The following is a 17,295-nucleotide window of genomic DNA, read 5'->3' as shown; positions in this document are numbered from 1 at the left end:
GAGGGTTTAGATTGGGTTTACAGAATTTATATAGAATAATGAACTCAAAATAGAGAATAAAGGGTATGACATTCAAAAAGCTCTTATATGAACCCCTTGGATCTGCTGGGGTTTGTGCTGCTCATTCTACGTTGTGTTTTCTAGACTATTGTTTGTCTTTTCGGGTTTGTCTTTTAAAGTTTTATGCCATGACCTTTGTCAGTTTGTCTTCCACTTATGATTTTGAATATCCCTTTGGTATCTTCCGTCTCTTTTATACCTTTAGTAGCTTCCAAACTCAATATAAATACGCGACTGTGATTTGCGCGATTCATTACAGTGGAAATGGTATTAATATTTAGCTTGATTATTTCTGCCATATCAATTCTTGTTGGATCTGTAAATTATATTTCCAGAAATGAAGGTAAATTTCTTTTTTTCAAATTCAATTATCAATGTAATATGTCTATATTTTCTATTGATAATTTTTAAAAATTGTTGTTATCGTGGTAAGCACTCACATACCGTAGGTCTTTCAAGGAAGAATTAGTTGGACTTTTGTCTCTGTTTCGGCAATTAGCTCTAGAAATTGTGTTACCAAATGTATGAAAATAATAAAAATTACGAAAAATGTCAACCCTCACAAATGTTCGTATGGTTTTTGATAAAGAGGACAGTTTAAAATACAACTGTATTTGACGCGTCTGTATTTGTTTGAATAAAAGCCAGGTTTGTAAAGTTGGCGAAATCCAAAGAATATTTAATTCTAAAGACTGTAAATTATGTAAATAATCAAGAGTCATATATAAAAATGTTATTTCGTTTACATATTCTTATCGATTACATAATAGAATAATACACATTATACCAATGTTTTGTATAATTTTGTATTAAAACATATACGAAACCAAAGTAAACTAAAATATAATTTTAAGATAATCAATACACAGACTTGCTTTTAAATAGAAATTCTGTCTATAATGTGAATTTTCCCGTAATCATTTTCGGATAAATAATAAAATTTGTCAAAATCTATCACAATTTCAGTCATACGCCAATATTAATCAAAAAGTGCATACGTTGTACACTGAGATGTTGTTATGTGCAATATAGTGTCGATTTTAAGAATGTTGAAAGTGAAATAAGTGCAGCAAAATTGGCTCTACTTCATTTGCTTTCAAATCAAATTAACATAGTCAATCAAACAAAGACATAGATGACAATACTGATATAATGATGAAAAAATCTTCTAGCATTGTTTTCATTGTGATTGTTATGAAGTACCTTTATACTTATCAATTTTACAGACTACACATTTAATGCAACATGCCGAAATTCATTTGAATGTAGGGGAAAGCTAATATGTTTAGAGGGTACCTGCCGGTGCAGTGTAGAACTTATATGGAATGGAACCAATTGTATCATGAGTAAGATATATGTTCTTCAATGTTGTGATATCAATTTTGTTGTCATTATGCAACAATTGGTAACAATTCTACTCTGAACTTTTTTAAGAACCAATTTTGAGTCTACAGGTAAAATTAAAACGTTTCTTATTCTATTCGAACTTGTATCGATTCGGCATCAACCAATTCCGTGAAAAAGATTTGCCTTTATACGAATAATTGTAATTATTACATTGGTTGCAATGAATTACATTGATTTCCCATTGTAATAAAAACCGATAATTTCACATGTGAAATAAACGTGGTTATTTCACTCCTCTGACGTCATACAACAATAGGCGTTGTCAAGACGTCGATAACGTCGGATCAAAACAAATTGTGAATGCGTAGAAAAAAGATATAGTTCCTTACATTTTCTACATTAATTTCATTAAAAAAAGCCATTTTCCAATGTAATAAAAAGAATAACCAATCAAAGAATTCAAATATCGAAAAATATTCAACTCGTGACCGAACAACACTGATAATTAACTCATGCGCTACGCGCATTCGTGAATTAATGTGTTGTTCGGTCACTCGTTGAATATTTTTCTCTATTTGAATTCTTCGATTAGTTATTCTATAAATATTTAGTAAAATTCAACGACAAAATAACTCTACAACACTTAATATGCCGTTTTGAACTTTAATCGAGTTGTGAAATTGAGTTTGACTTTGGGAATTCCTTTTATGTATTTCCATGTCTTTGGGATATCCTCAAAACGTATACATAATCAGATAAAAACAAAAAGACAGGTGTGAATCCGTTCCGAACCCAAACATTTTATTCTTTTGAAATGTAACAGTTGTAAACTTCATCCCTTACGCGTCTAAACAGGTTTTAGTCTCGCTCTTTTTGTAATTCATGCAAATGCCTCAGTTTTTGTTCGTTACCTTGATTTGTATCTTCTTTATTGATTTATAAGACGTGAGCAAGCAGTAAACTTCCGTTGCTAAAATTTAAGTTCATCATCAATAAGAAAACGGAAAAATATTCTCCAATTTGTTGTATACTGAATTAACTGCAGTAATTTTACTGCACCAGCTGCGCATTCAGACGCGAACATATAGACTTTGACGTAAATGTATGTATAATGGAAACTGTTTAAAGAGCCCACACAGCGTTTTGCCACTATAAAGAAATATGAAATTCTAAAACAAAATTAGTTATTAAACTCCCCTGGAAAAGAAATAGTTTATACTTTGAATTTAAGTAAAAAAAAAAGTATAGAAATTCCAGTAATCTTTTTGAGTCCTTTCTTTTTTATTACTAGTATAAACCCATATATTACAGGACAAATGGCCGGTATGCAGTGTACTTCTCAGATTGAATGCCAAGACGACCTACTTTGCGTGGAAGGATCATGTTCATGTCATGAAACACATTACCTGAAGGACAAAACATGTTTCACAAGTGAGTGTTGACATGTGTCATAAAACATATTAAGTGTAACACTTCTTGACATTAATTTATTAAACGTTATCATTTTCTTTTCTGTAGTGTTTTCTTTTAATCACCCTTTTAAGAGTGGTAAAATGCAATCCTTAATATTTCGTAAATTATGCATGCAATAATTGGTGTCGTTTAGTTAATTATGACTTAAAATGTGTAGGATAAACATTGATGAGACTGCAAACCAACAACACAACCAAAAGGTCATTTGTAGACAAATTCACTATTGGTATTAATTATCAGTAATTTGTAAAACCTTTTCAATCATATTAAAATTGAGAATGTAAACTGGCTGGAATCCGCTTGTATAACGCTACACTCAAACAACCGGTACGGCCCAATCTTGAAGGGCAAAATTTTGCCCTGGAGATTTCAACGATATTCGACGGTACTTTGTTACATAGCAAATTAAAATATCCGAAAATGTAAACAAACAGAACAATTTGTTTCTTGTTGCATAAACCAAATTAATGCGTAAAATAAATTCCCATTCTAAATTTTAATAAACTAATGTATTATAAAAAGAAAAAAATATTGAAAAAAGGCATCAATTTAAAATAAAATAAAATTCCGCTAAACTCCATGAACGAGTTGGGCACATACGCGTCATGGTAAACGTGACGTCATACAAAATGAAAACTTTCGAACTGAAGGCTATTATGATATGTCAACTGTGGATTTGACAGTAAATTTTAGCCAATGAAAAAATTGTTCAATGAAATAATGGTTTGAAAAAAAGAATATGCTTTCAATCTTTATTAGTTGATTTGCGGTAACATTTCTTGGATTGTAACATAAAATAAAATTTCATGTTTACAATGGGAATTGCGGTATAATACACGTGATTTGATTGGATGATGGAAAAGTCTCATGACTAATCAAATTCTACAATAGATCGGATCTCACCGGCTGTCTATGAACAAAGTGTAGTAGTCAGTTGAGAACCATCTTATTGAGAATGGAAATGGGGAATGTGTCAATAACCCGACCAACAAGCAGAAAACAGCCGAAGGCCACAATGGGTCTTCAACACAGCGAGAAAATCCCGCACCCGGAAGCGGGCTTCAGCTGACCCCTAAACAAACTAGTTCAATGAAAATGGACGTCACACTAAACTCCAAAACATATAAATGAACTAAAATTTAAAAAACACACAAGACTAACAAAGGCCAGAGGTATGAGTGGCCGTTCGTGTCTTTGGCGGTATGAACATACCGTATGAAATTTTCAACGCGTTGGTTTTTACTTTCAACGCGTTGGTTTTTACTTTCAACGCGTTGGTTTTTACTTTCAACGCGTTGGTTTTTACTATCAACGCGTTGGTTTTACTTCCAACGCGTTGGTTTTCACTACTAACGCGTTGGTCTTCACTTTCAACGCGTTGATTCGTAATTCATACGGTATGAAAAACCAACGCGTTGGTTTTCAATTCCATACCGTAAGTTTTTCATTCCATACCGTAAGTTTTGTACTTTTGTCGGCCAATCAAAATGTTTCTAACAAAGTATTTTCTAAAAATATCCAGTCGTCATCTTACTATTCGGACAGCCTCCGGATTTTTTTTGATATTGGCGGTAAAGTATGAATATGGCTGAATCGTCCGCAGCCCGTCTGCAAATGTTGATAAACAGGGCACAAAGATTAAATACAGAAGCAGCAAGACCACAAGTTGTCGAAAATCAAGATGACGATGATTTCTTGTCTGGGTAAGGTCCGGTAAAAGATTTTTGATAATCAAAATTTACGTCAAAACAATATTTCTTTTATTTTTATATATACACGTCCCTGTTATTATTTTATTGATGTGTTATGAGTTATTAGTGTCTAAGAACTATGCACACATAATGTATAACTGTATTTGAAATGTATGCCAATTAATAAAGACATTATGTAATTCTACATGCTGTTTACAATGTTTTATTAGCAAAGTCATAGCAAGATTTTGTTATCATATGAAGATACGATATTGCAATGTTGTGACCTCATTATACTAGCAAAGAAAGAAAAGTAAGAGACATTAAACTGAACAATCTATAAATAATGATAATCTCTCAATTTAAGCTGAAAAAAAGTTTAATTTTCTTCTGTGGTAACAATGCTTAATGCTTTCCTAAATAGTTTAAGCCCATATTCCACATTACTAACGTTTTCTAGTGGGTTGATTGCTGCATCCAATCTTGAAAGAAGATGGTTTTCATGTGTCCGTTGAGGAATTGTCTGTATGTCTTCATCTTCACTATTAATGGCGACATCCCCTTCATCCGAATCGCCAACTCCATAGTCTTCTGGAGGTAAAGAGTTCTGAAATTCGTCATGATTTCCAGCATTTTCGACAACTTCTTTTATTGGTTTATTTCCTGAATTGAACTTCGTCAGAACACCTGTTATGAATAGCTGACTTGGTGTTATGTGACTTTCAGTTGATAGTGGGTGATTATTGTACTGATAGTTAAACATAACTAGGCTTTCATTTAATCGTGGAATAAAAACAAAGAGAAAGCAAAGCATGTGTACTTCTTCAGTTATATCTAGTATATTGTTGTGCTCCATGTATGTAAACAGGTCGTAGTACTCATTACTAACATTCTCCAATACGTCGACCCACACGACCGACTGATTGTGGGAGCTTTTGCCCCTTATAGCACTGCCCCTTCCGTTGCCTCTTAGATCTTCCATGAATATGCATACATCATTGTTTTCAATGCCCTTGTCTACCCGTACACTTGACGGAATGCCGTATTTTGTGGTTGCCTTGATAAATTCATTAAAAACTGTTATTGATCTGTTGTTATTGCTTGCTTTTAAGAATGTTACCATTCTACTGTAACCATCAATACCACCATGGATGACAATTTCCCACCTGTGAACAAATATTTAAATTCTAAAACATTGAATAAAAATATTGACAGATGATTTCTTTTATCAGTTGTTTACGTCTCTATTTGAACCAGTTGGTTTATGAATGAGATTTGTGAAAGAGTGAGCTTTTGAAGACCTTCACCATAGTTTTAACCAAGGACACCATAGTTTAAACCAAGGACTGCTGCAAATTATAATGCACCCGATAACCCGATATTTTTTGCATTGAGACTCGTTAGCGTATGGTTAAAATAGAAATGTGATTATTTATGGAAATTGATATATCAGCAAAACGACAAAGTTTTCATGAGTACGTGTGTGTTTAGTTTACTCTATCGCTAATATACAAAATTTTCCTTTTATCTTACAGACTAATAATTCCCTATCTAAGAACAGTAGAGTGATGTGGAAAATTGTCTGTAGAAACTAACAGCGCACATAATGTTTTAGATATAAACATAAACAACGACATAGGAAAATAGAGATAAACAGACTACCATTTGTCATTACAGGTAGCAACTCCTTAAAACCTGTTACAAAGTAACTAGATGTAAGAAGATGTGGTATGAGTGCCAATGACAGAACTCTCGATCCAATTCAAAATTTATAAAAGTAAACCATTATAGGTCAAAGTACGGTCTTCAACATGGAGCATTGGCTCCCACAGAACAACTGTATATTTATTTTATTATGTAATAACCGTAAAAACGGACAAATCCGAGTTCTGTCTATATGCAAAAAATATGCTTTCAATGTCAACTCGTATTGAACATGAGCAGATGTGACTTCGACATTGATTACATTTTGATATCTTCAGATATTAATTAAGTAAAAATACCAATATCATTCTCTGTTGAGAAGTTTTAACTTTAGTTATATCTACATTTGAATGTTTCAGTTGCAACAAAACCACAGACCATACACGAAGGTGTCATATAATTATTTCATTTGAACAGAGACACATAATACAATATATGTCTCTGATTTGAATAAGAAATATTCAAACTTTAAAGTTCCCGTTGGGATGGATAGATTTTTGTAATAATTAGGAGTTATTTTTTACTCTTAAATCAAATATATAGCAATAGATACAAACGTAGTAACTACTAAGAAGGTTTTGCTATGAAATGAATAAATTAAGTGTTAACAAAATGCCAATCAATTAAGTTCGACAATGTGAACTTTAAGAGAAATAAAGAATATCATTGTATGGTAGGTCTAAAAAAAGTCTACATGAGACCCATCGTACAATATTTATTTTTAAAATATATTTGAGCTTTATATCAAAACTGCATATATACCTTATCAACTTGTGGTTTCCATCCAGATGCCACAGGGAATTTGGTCCAGCAACCTTGTAAGTACGACGTTTTATATTTTTTCTCTCTAACGATCGTAAGGAACATCCATTTGGATCTACACGTGCACATGCTGTCCTCACTCTCTCTCTGGAAACAAATATTTTCTTTTGAGCAAGTCGAACTCTGACTGAATTCGGTCCAATATGGCGATTTGTACCAATCACTTCAGTGATTGATTGATGTAACTTCATGTCGGTGATATGTGTTGTTTTTCTCAGGCTTAAACCAAATTCTCTAAAAATACAAGTATTAAAATTTTATCATGATTTAAATGAACCAAAGAAATCTTTTCCGAAAATGTCAGATGGAGCAATCGACACACAGGCGTATTCTACTTACTCCTAACAGATACTGGGCAAATATGCACTTCCCCCGACGGAAGAATTATAAGTGTCGCAAATTACATTATATTGATTATCAATTACAAAATTGCAGCAGTCTTTTTGTTTTCGACTACTTCAATGTAAATTTAAATTTGTTTTAATAGGAACACAAGATAATTAATACCTCAGTCTTTGACGGACAGTTGCCTCTGATATACCAAGAACATTACTCATCATTGGTGCTGTAAACCCATATTTGACTAGGTATTCCAGTTGTTCTTTTGAAATGCTGAATTTAGAATGTCCATTACCGTCAACTGCAACCCGTTCACTGCGGTATTGATCTTTTTCTATGGTAAAAAAAACATAAAATTTATGAGGTACTACAACTGAGACTGTTCCTTAAAAAGTCACAACATTTCACGAAATGTATCTTTTTTGTAGTTAGAAGTCATGATATTGCACATTAAATTAATATGAACAGGTATCGTTAAACAGACGAGACCTATACTAATTTTATGTTTAAATATGCTGCTGAATATTTCATGTCTTTTTTTAAATGTTTGAACTGACGACTGTTACATATTCATATGCAAAATCATCGGACAGTTTATAACCTAGAATACATACCCCTTTTTAATAGAAATTCTTCTAACGATCATTCTCATATAATGGCACATACCAATAATGAAAAAGATACCATTTCACCGGGTTAGATACGGATTTAATAAATCTGATCTAGTTTTCTTTAAATGATTAAATATTCATGGCTAGAAAATACATGTAAAATCACCACTGAAGGTCATTAATTTCACAAAGTCTTGTGTAAGACTGAAAACACACTAGCATGAATGTTTCTTAATTTCCCTTGTATGCACTTCCACCAGTGCTAGATTTTATGAGCTTATATATTAAAATTCTTTTTTGTTTTGTAGCGTATATTCATAAATTGAAAGTGGGTTCAACCCATATATCTATCCAACTCAACTGATATATACCAGATCTACAAGCTGCAAACCTAGCTGAAACTTCTTTTTCCATGTCATCCAGTAATGGAATGAATTCGGCACATTCTTCATTGGTTATCAGTCTCAGGCTCTTTCAATATCTCGACGCAACAACTGTAATCTGCAAAATATTTTTGTATAACAAGTTGAAATTCGAACTACACCGTCGTAGGTATTTTGTTGCATATTGACTTTAGTGATTTCATTATTATTTCAAGTCAAGAGAGTTCAAGAAATTTCATGAAGCCTCTTGTGTTCTAAATATAACCATTGAGCTTGTAGCTGACTAGAAATGGTGTATGTTATTAACATTTCTTATAAAAATACTTCATGTCTGCAGCTTCCCGACATTTTTGGCAAGAGTGGTAGACAAGGGGAGTCATTGATTCCAATCCTCTGAATTCCAACTTCCCTTCCCAAACATTCAGTCTCCAGAATTCCGTTCCCCTGTTATTTCATTTTATTTGTCAAGTATAAATTAATCATATTTTTAGTCATCTTTCTCCCAGCTCCTGCCACTGATTCCCGCTGCTCTAGCCCTTGATTTTCATCCCTCATTCCCGGGTTCCAATAATCAGGTACCAATATCTCATACTACTGTAAATTTAGTGTAAATACTTTACTATATATAAATTGCATATAATTTTTTAACGAACATCTGATAGCAACCTATCTGAACGTTATTCCTTTGAAACGCAATTGTTGTAACTTTCATGGGTGCAGTTCGTTTCGTAACCTGGTCGTTTCGCACAAAGAGAATTCGGAACAAACTAGGTCGTTTCGTAACTGAGACGTTTCGTAACCTTATCACAATATATAATAATATGAACTGTAGGTTATGGGAAAAATGTCGAATAAATGTTTCTACAAAACATTTGTAATTGCTTGTACGGAAAAAGTTTTGAAGAAGTTTTCCACCTAATTAATTTTCTTTGTAGTGGGTACTGCTTGAATGTATGCTCTGACGAGAACACAGACTATCAAGAAATATATTTTGACTTAATATCATGTAGTTTTTATTAACCATAAACATATATCAAACATGTGTACCTTCCTCGAACATTTTCTGATGTATCATCGTCCATTGTATCCGAAGTGCTAATCCGGCTGCAATAATTCACCATTTCCTTGAATCGATCTAAAAATCGCTCCCGGTCTCCTCTACGTGTAGCCATGTAGCTAGTCAGTAAGTATCTTCAACAACGGAGAATATTTTTTCCCGCCAAACTTAACAACAATCTGGAGACCGTCCGAACGGTTGATAAGATTGTACTTTGTTACAAAGATGTTGATTGGTAGACATAAGTGGAAAACTTACGGTATGGAATTGAAAACCAACGCGTTGGTTTTTCATACCGTATGAATTACGAACCAACGCGTTGAAAAGGAAGACCAACGCGTTGATAGTGAAAACCAACGCGTTGAAAGTAAAAACCAACGCGTTGAAAGTAAAAACCAACGCGTTGAAAGTAAAAACCAACGCGTTGATAATAAAAACCAACGCGTTGAAAGTAAAAACCAACGCGTTGATAATAAAAACCAACGCGTTGAAAGTAAAAACCAACGCGTTGATAATAAAAACCAACGTGTTGAAAGTAAAAACCAACGCGTTGAAAATTTCATACGGTATGTTCATACCGCCAATGACACGAACGGCCACTCATATACAGGCGCAAAAATGCGGCGGGGTTAAACATGTTTTGTGATTTATTGCCATAGAATTAGACAACACGTCATGGTGGCAGACTTTTAAATATGAAATTCGTCAATGAATTCAACAGAGACCATCAAATATCTGTGTTAAACACCAAATTCTCTTTATATATGTGAATATACTTTGTTATTTTTCTATTGCAATGTTGTTGCTTTTGCACAGATGCATGCAAGTGTTATAAAACAAAATACTGTCAAAGATGTTTATGATGCACAATGTCACCAAACAATCATGGTGCAACATGTATAAGGCAAGTGTTATTCATAATGTCACCAGCAGATCAGTATGCAACATGTATCAGATATGCATCATGCCAATGCGTAGTAATCAATATACTTGCGCAATATGCAGTATCGATTAAGGCGACAGTAGTTTACCGATGTTCAGATTTTGTAAGTCGATTTGGAAAAGACAAATCAAGGTAACAAACAGAAACAGTGAATCGCATGTACTCTAAATGGATCTAGACTTAGTGCGTCGACAGGATAAGCGCCCCCTTCTGAGCATGCATCACCGGTCACAAGAAACCACACCTCATTTAACCTCATAACTCTGATGAAGCATATTAAGTGTAAGGGGCCAACCTCTATTATTGCAGTCCGTATAATGTGAACACGCACAAGCGTAACGTATATATTAAGATGTGTAAACGCCATGTGATGAGACAGAGGGAGAGAGGCTGAGAAATGGGACGTTGACAATTGCAAAATTGAAATCATCACGATTGTCATAGATTCTAGTTTGCATATTTAGTGCAAGGTTGACTAGTTTTATTTCTTGTACCTTTATCCCTCTTGTAAAGTTTGTCAGTAAGGAAAATATTGACGTTCGTTGAAATCAGCGATATTACTGAACATAAGCATCAAATGTACTGATAAATGTATGACCTTATAAAAAGCAGTCAACGAAACATGACCATAAACGAACAGAAAAGTTATTACCTTTTTCGTTAATTGTGGTATGAAGGTTATGCAGAGATAATAAAATTTCATCAGGAATTAAAGGGGTCAAAGATCACTTTTCAAGTTTGATTTTGCAGTCGTTTGATCAGATGTGGATTCTGAAAATTTTATCCAATTCTAAAAAATATTTTTCATAATTTTTTCCACTTGACCGTAAAATATAGAATAACTTAAGGTTGACTTAATATTTAGAATTTATTTATCGAAGGCCTAGAAAACAAGTCACATGGAATGAGAAGCTCTGTCGAACATTTCATATTGTTTCCAGCCGAGTATAAAGATTGTTACGGGACGGGTAGGTTTGTCCCGAAAATTAAAATGCATATCTTTCGCTTTACACCATGATGACTACTAGTATGTTTTATGTTATTAGTAAATTATAATATCCGTCAACCCTGGTGTCGAGTTACAAACAAAGTTAGTAGGTAGTGTAGCTGGCTAAACGGTCAAGGTGATGATAGCATAGCAGACAAAACAGCTAAGGCACTGGTCATAATATTGTAGCTTTTTAACTGATTAACATAGACTTACTAAGTGATTTACAATTTATTATATATAAATCATTCAATATTCTACAAAGTATCAATCAAAGAAAACCCACCAGAGCACTTAGTTTGTTATATTTGAAAATATACAGCGACCCTTTTTAGTACGTTAATTATTTGTCGACATCATACATGTAGTAAAAAGTAAAATCACAAAAATACTGAACTCCGAGGAAAATTCAATCGGAAAGTCCCTAAGCGTAGTAAAATATCTAGATCAATCATGGTTTGGTATATTAATTCAACGGGAACGCATAACATAGCAAAGGTACATATATTTTAAGGGTTGCATCGATTGCGGCGTATTTGGTTTGCTGTGGTCATTTCCGTGGCATCATTTTCACACAACTGTCCCACCAATGTCTCGTGTCCCTATGGTGAATGTGGGCAAATTATGTAATGCTTATTTGATGCTGATCTCATGTCCTAAGGAAACTGACGACAATATACTTGCTGATGCAAATGCCGACGAGTACGAATATTTACGAAAAGAAAACATCTGTCGTATTCCTGACTTGGTACAGATATTTCCTTATGTAGAAAATGGTGGATTAAACCTGGTTTTATACCTATAGGTTTTTATGCATACACATTCGGCATACAGTAAACGACCATGTTGAAAAAAGTCGTATTTCCAAACCTACAGGTTGCAATTCTGTAAATATAGACAATGCAATTTCCCATAGGAACTCCCTTTGCAGCTAAAACTGTGCCACTTTTACTGTGAAGTTTCGTGAAAAATTATATCCCAGAACGAAAAGTTTATATGCACTACTATTTTATTCAAAGGTCAAAATATAGGGCTGTGCGGCATATTTTAAACATTTTTATGCCCTGAACTTCTTAGAGTGTAAACTTATATTAAAATTCTATACTACCCCTACCTCCATTATTGGACCTCCTAAGAATTAAATTTTAGGCGCTACCATGTTTTTCTATACTGATAACATTCCCAAGTTATGTCTCTATAAGATGAAACATAGAGATCATATCTGGGAACCAGTACGTTAACAAATTAACATATCTATGAATATTATATATCTCCCCAAAAGAGGCGTGGCATGTGAAACAGCTGTATTTACAAAGTGCAACCTACAGCCTATTTCCTAAATTGTAACACTATGAATTATGCTTTGAGACATTGTATCGTTGTTCTTTTTATCCTGCAACTCTTAAAACTCTTCAAATGATATTTTGAGTAAAATAGAAACATATGAATTCGATTTGGACGATTGTATGAAAACCAAATTTTTACTGCCAATGCATATTGACTACTTTATCAGTACCCTTTCATTATAAATTTAAAATGTGTAACTGTCTCGATAGAATGAAAAGAACACTTTATTAATTTCATGCGTCCAAACTGCTTTCTGGATTTACCTTCACCAGGAACGCTGAAGACCGAATATATAAACGCCAAGGATGAGGGAGGATGAATAATGTATCACACTCGATGTATTGGTAGAATCTGTTTATATGTACAGGACAGCATTAACATTTAGAAATGTAATGTAATGTATCTTGTTTTATTCTTAGGAAAACAGTCAAGCAAAATGTGTAATAATACAGAAGAATGTCTGTCTACACTAGTATGCCATCGTCACACATGCCAGTGTATGTCTTCGGATTATTGGAATGGCACGACATGTAGACTGAGTAAGCTCTTGGTGTTAATCAATTTTAGCATTTCCGTAATTTTCTATCCATATTTATTTCCTGGGATTTTGACAGTGAATTTCTAGGATTTTCTACCCTAAAATTGATTACATTAGCTGTATAAGGCAAAACCTTCCGGAATTTTGGGTTCTCCATGCTCTTCAACTTTGTACTTTATTTGGCTTTTGAGTCCTTTGCAGACGAAATGCGCGTTTGTTCTACAAAATTATAATCCTGGTTTCTATGATGAGTTTAATTTCAAGATACTTCAAATAATGCTATGCAGAAAAACTTGTAACTTGATTTTGTTCAAATGTAATCATTTATTTTGTATTAAAATTTTGGGTCAAATTTCCTATTCATATATTATCGTTATCTATAATCATTATATTCTTTATTGAGAACCAATAAACAACTATCATAGAAATAGGAGGATGAGAAAGCTATTAAACCAGGTTAACACACCATTTTCTTTTTCACAAAATCGTTCAGTTGGTTGATACAGTCTAGTGTAGCATTTAGTGTTGACACGTTTTATAGACTTAAAACCTTTTTAAGTTTACCTTGGAGTTTGGTATTGTTGTTAATACTTTCATTGCCTAAACGTTAAACTTTTGTTCACGTGATCATGTGGGGCTTAAAGAAAATAATCAATACAGCTGTTGTTATTGGACCTTTGCGGAAACTAGGTCTATACCTAGGATTACACTTAGACTTACGATTACAGTTGATGAAAAAACAAGGGGTCCTCTCAAAATAAAAATAATAAACCCAATTGAGATACATAGTCAAATGAAATGATATTTTTCTCATGTAAATAAGTCTTTTCGACGACACACAAATACAGAAACTTATATTCACAACAGATGTGAATTGCCACAAAGGCCCCATAACTTTGTGTTTTTTTTAATTCGATCTCCGATGGCGTGTTCAACCTCTACTCTTTAGTGTGTAATATGTCTATTTAATTTTCTACACTTCCTCTGCATATTCTGGGGTTTGTCTTATGTAAGGAGTCAATACTGGATATCAGTTCGGATATGTTTTGTCGCCTAGCAAAAAACAGTTCAGTCGGAAAAGGTAATTCTTGTCCTATATTTCGCATCAACATATATTGCTGATGCCACAGAAATCCGCACTCAAAATAACATATCCTGTCTTCGTTCAATATTACAACTTGAGCGTGAATGCAGTGACAATGTCTGTGTCCTGGAGAATACTGCTCCTGTGGTTCCGTTATCGGCCACAAACTTTCCGTCTATAGGCTTTTATTAGCTCTACTGCAAACGGAAGTTTTGGCCACCCACCTTGTAAGTTCTGACAATCACCCAAAGAAGGCGGTTATATGTTTCTTGAAAAATGTATACATGTATGTGTTTCATCTTTGGTAGTCAAAACGTCAAACTATTTCAGAAATCATATGAAAAGACAGGTACGATCGTAATCATAACATAAAAGAAGAATTGTGTTTCCCGGGGAAAGCTTATGATCCCAACCGGTTATCTGTATGAAGAGACCATTAACATCGGCTACAATTTAAAGTAACGTTTCAGGAGTTTGACCGGTAAAAGGAATATCGTTTGATTGCAAAACAAGTGAACACATTTCTCCAATTCCATAAGTATACATCATTGCCTATAATATTTCCCTGATTGTAAAAGATTGGTTTGTCGGTGGTCAAGCTAGGACTACCAGGGTTATAATCAGATGACGAATGACATGTGTACCTTACATCTGGTGGAGTCTGCATCAGGGCAGGTAATGCTGACATGGTTAACCTGTGTTCTTCATCCATAACGGGGAAAAATAAAATAAATGCACGAAATACACTTATAATTTATTTATTTTTCTGTATTAATAGTTCTACTCGCTTTACAAAAGCGGGCGGTATATAGTAATTGGGAGTCGTACATCTTTTATACGAATCACTTTTGTGTCCGCAAATGCTCCCTAACCGACTTAAATAGTGCGTGATTTCTTTTAACAATAACGTTTAGATCTTGACGTTAATGATACATGTTGTAATTAAATATCACGTTGGCGATTTTTTCAAAATATCAGCTTATAATCTATTCTTAATGAAATATAAAAAATATCTCATTTTAAATGATGTGTCATGTGTTTGATTAAGAATCGGATCCATTTAATATTCGTGTGCATTCAAATATCTTTACAAGCAAAGAGCATTTAAGTCAAGAATGATGTAATATAGTTTTATTTGATAACATATATTAACTACTTTATTTCTAAAGAAATTAAAAAAAAAAGTCATCGTTTAAAAATCTTGTTTGACTTACATTCAATCTAAAATTCGGTTAACAGACATCCGTGTACTTTAAAAGACAACCTGAGTGCTTTAAGAATAGGGGGGGGGGGGGGGGGGGGTCTATGCTTGGAAATTCTTGATTTAATTGAAAAATGTAATGCATGTACAAAAATTATGTTTAATGCAACTTAAGTTAATCTTATTTTTTTTTAAACAAGGAAACGATGCAAAGGGGCATTTAGAACCCATAAGTCAAAGAAAAAAGACTCCACCATGGTCAAAAGAAAAACGAAGAAAATACAAAGTCCACAAAAACTCCACAAAGAAACATAGAGTTCATTATGACGATAGAAAAGAATCAACTGATTTTGACGAATCGTGGTATATGTTTTCCAATTATAACGGTAAAGTTTAAGTAATTGAGACCTCTGACAAATAAGGATAATTTGACAAACCACAATATAAATTGAATCAAGTTGTCGTTAATGATAGTCGAAAATTAACATTTTGTGCCTGACGGTAAAAGGCATTTCAACCATCTTGAAAGATTTCTAGGATCACTTATTAAAACGGGCCAGTATGTGTAAAGACGAATATATATCTGCTTTATATTTTCATTGCATTGAAAGATAATTGTCGTTTTATTTTTCTAATTGATCTCGTTAGAAAAACATCATAGGAGTTAGTCTTTGTTTGGACCGACGGTTTATATTTACACTTTGAAACGACCCAAGATTTAAATGCTACCTGTAAGTGTAATTGTAATCCTAATCGTAGGTGTATGACAGTTTCCGCAAATGTCTATTAGTCAATCGTATGTTCATATGAGTAGACCGAGATTAACAAGTATTGTCTTCATCATCAAATCTCTAATGCCATCCATCTGAAATGACAATTAAACGATTATCGTCAACCGAGCTACTATTACACGTAGTCAATGTTAAACACAATATCAATATTATTATAATTTTTCTTGACTGTTAGTTTTAAACAAAACAAAAAAAAACAAATCTTAAAATATCAATAAATTGGATGACCTTTTGAAATTCGTAATACCTATAAAGGTTTCAAACGACATCTTTTCCCAAGCAGGCGACAATGGTAAAATGATAATTTTTGAGTGTACTGGACATACTTCTTTCATAAAACGCTTTTATGATGCCGACAATTGTCTCAAACTCCGCCTAATCGTGATAAATTTCTATTAACAATTATCTTCATCTGTAACGACTATTGCGTTAAGCTCCTCCTACTCACGTACACATACTATCGAGTTTTCAATGTAGCTGTTCTGACTACTAAGTACTGAACGCTATTTCCGAAATAGTTTATTCTAAATGAAAGAATTTTGTTTATCAAAGATTTCTTACTGAAAGGTTAATTTTTCAATGCTAACCACAACATTATTCTATAAATATGTCACTGTATATCTTCAATAGTTTATTTGCTAATTTCCGTAATTAACCCTGTAATTATATATCGGTTTTTAGTTTTCTCCCTTAAAAGGGACATGAATATGACAATGGAGAGCTAGCGGAAAGATCAAATTTATCTGTGCGTAATGGTTGTAACCTTTAAGGTTTTAAATCATTTAATTACATTTGATTTATTGTTAAGCTAAACACTTTGTATACCAGTAGTTATTTTTCACTAGAATTGATTGAATCACTTTCAAACCTATCATGCTTTGCGCGGGCAGAATAAAATTTTCTCCGGTATAGAACT

General features: G+C 33.3%; 1 protein-coding gene and 1 long non-coding RNA gene across 2 annotated transcripts in view; both read left to right on the top strand.

Annotated features, from left to right (window-relative positions):
- Window positions 1–17,295, top strand: part of LOC127704595 (angiopoietin-related protein 7-like) — a 49,237-nt gene that overhangs the window by 10,974 nt on the left and 20,968 nt on the right. The window contains exon 2 of the mRNA XM_052208716.1: window positions 13,185–13,304. Coding sequence (XP_052064676.1) covers window positions 13,202–13,304 — 103 coding nt within the window. The 5' untranslated portion in view covers window positions 13,185–13,201. The remainder of the gene's footprint in view (window positions 1–13,184; window positions 13,305–17,295) is intronic.
- LOC127704599 (uncharacterized) lies at window positions 308–2,819 on the top strand. Its single transcript, XR_007983408.1, has 3 exons — window positions 308–403; window positions 1,287–1,406; window positions 2,719–2,819. It is a non-coding gene; the product is annotated as an uncharacterized LOC127704599 (long non-coding RNA).

The sequence above is a fragment of the Mytilus californianus genome, unplaced genomic scaffold (assembly GCF_021869535.1).
Source record: "Mytilus californianus isolate M0D057914Y unplaced genomic scaffold, xbMytCali1.0.p SCAF_6, whole genome shotgun sequence".
NCBI lineage: Eukaryota > Metazoa > Mollusca > Bivalvia > Mytilida > Mytilidae > Mytilus > Mytilus californianus.
Note: the sequence above shows the minus strand (reverse complement) of the source record. Positions and strands in the feature narration are given on the sequence as shown.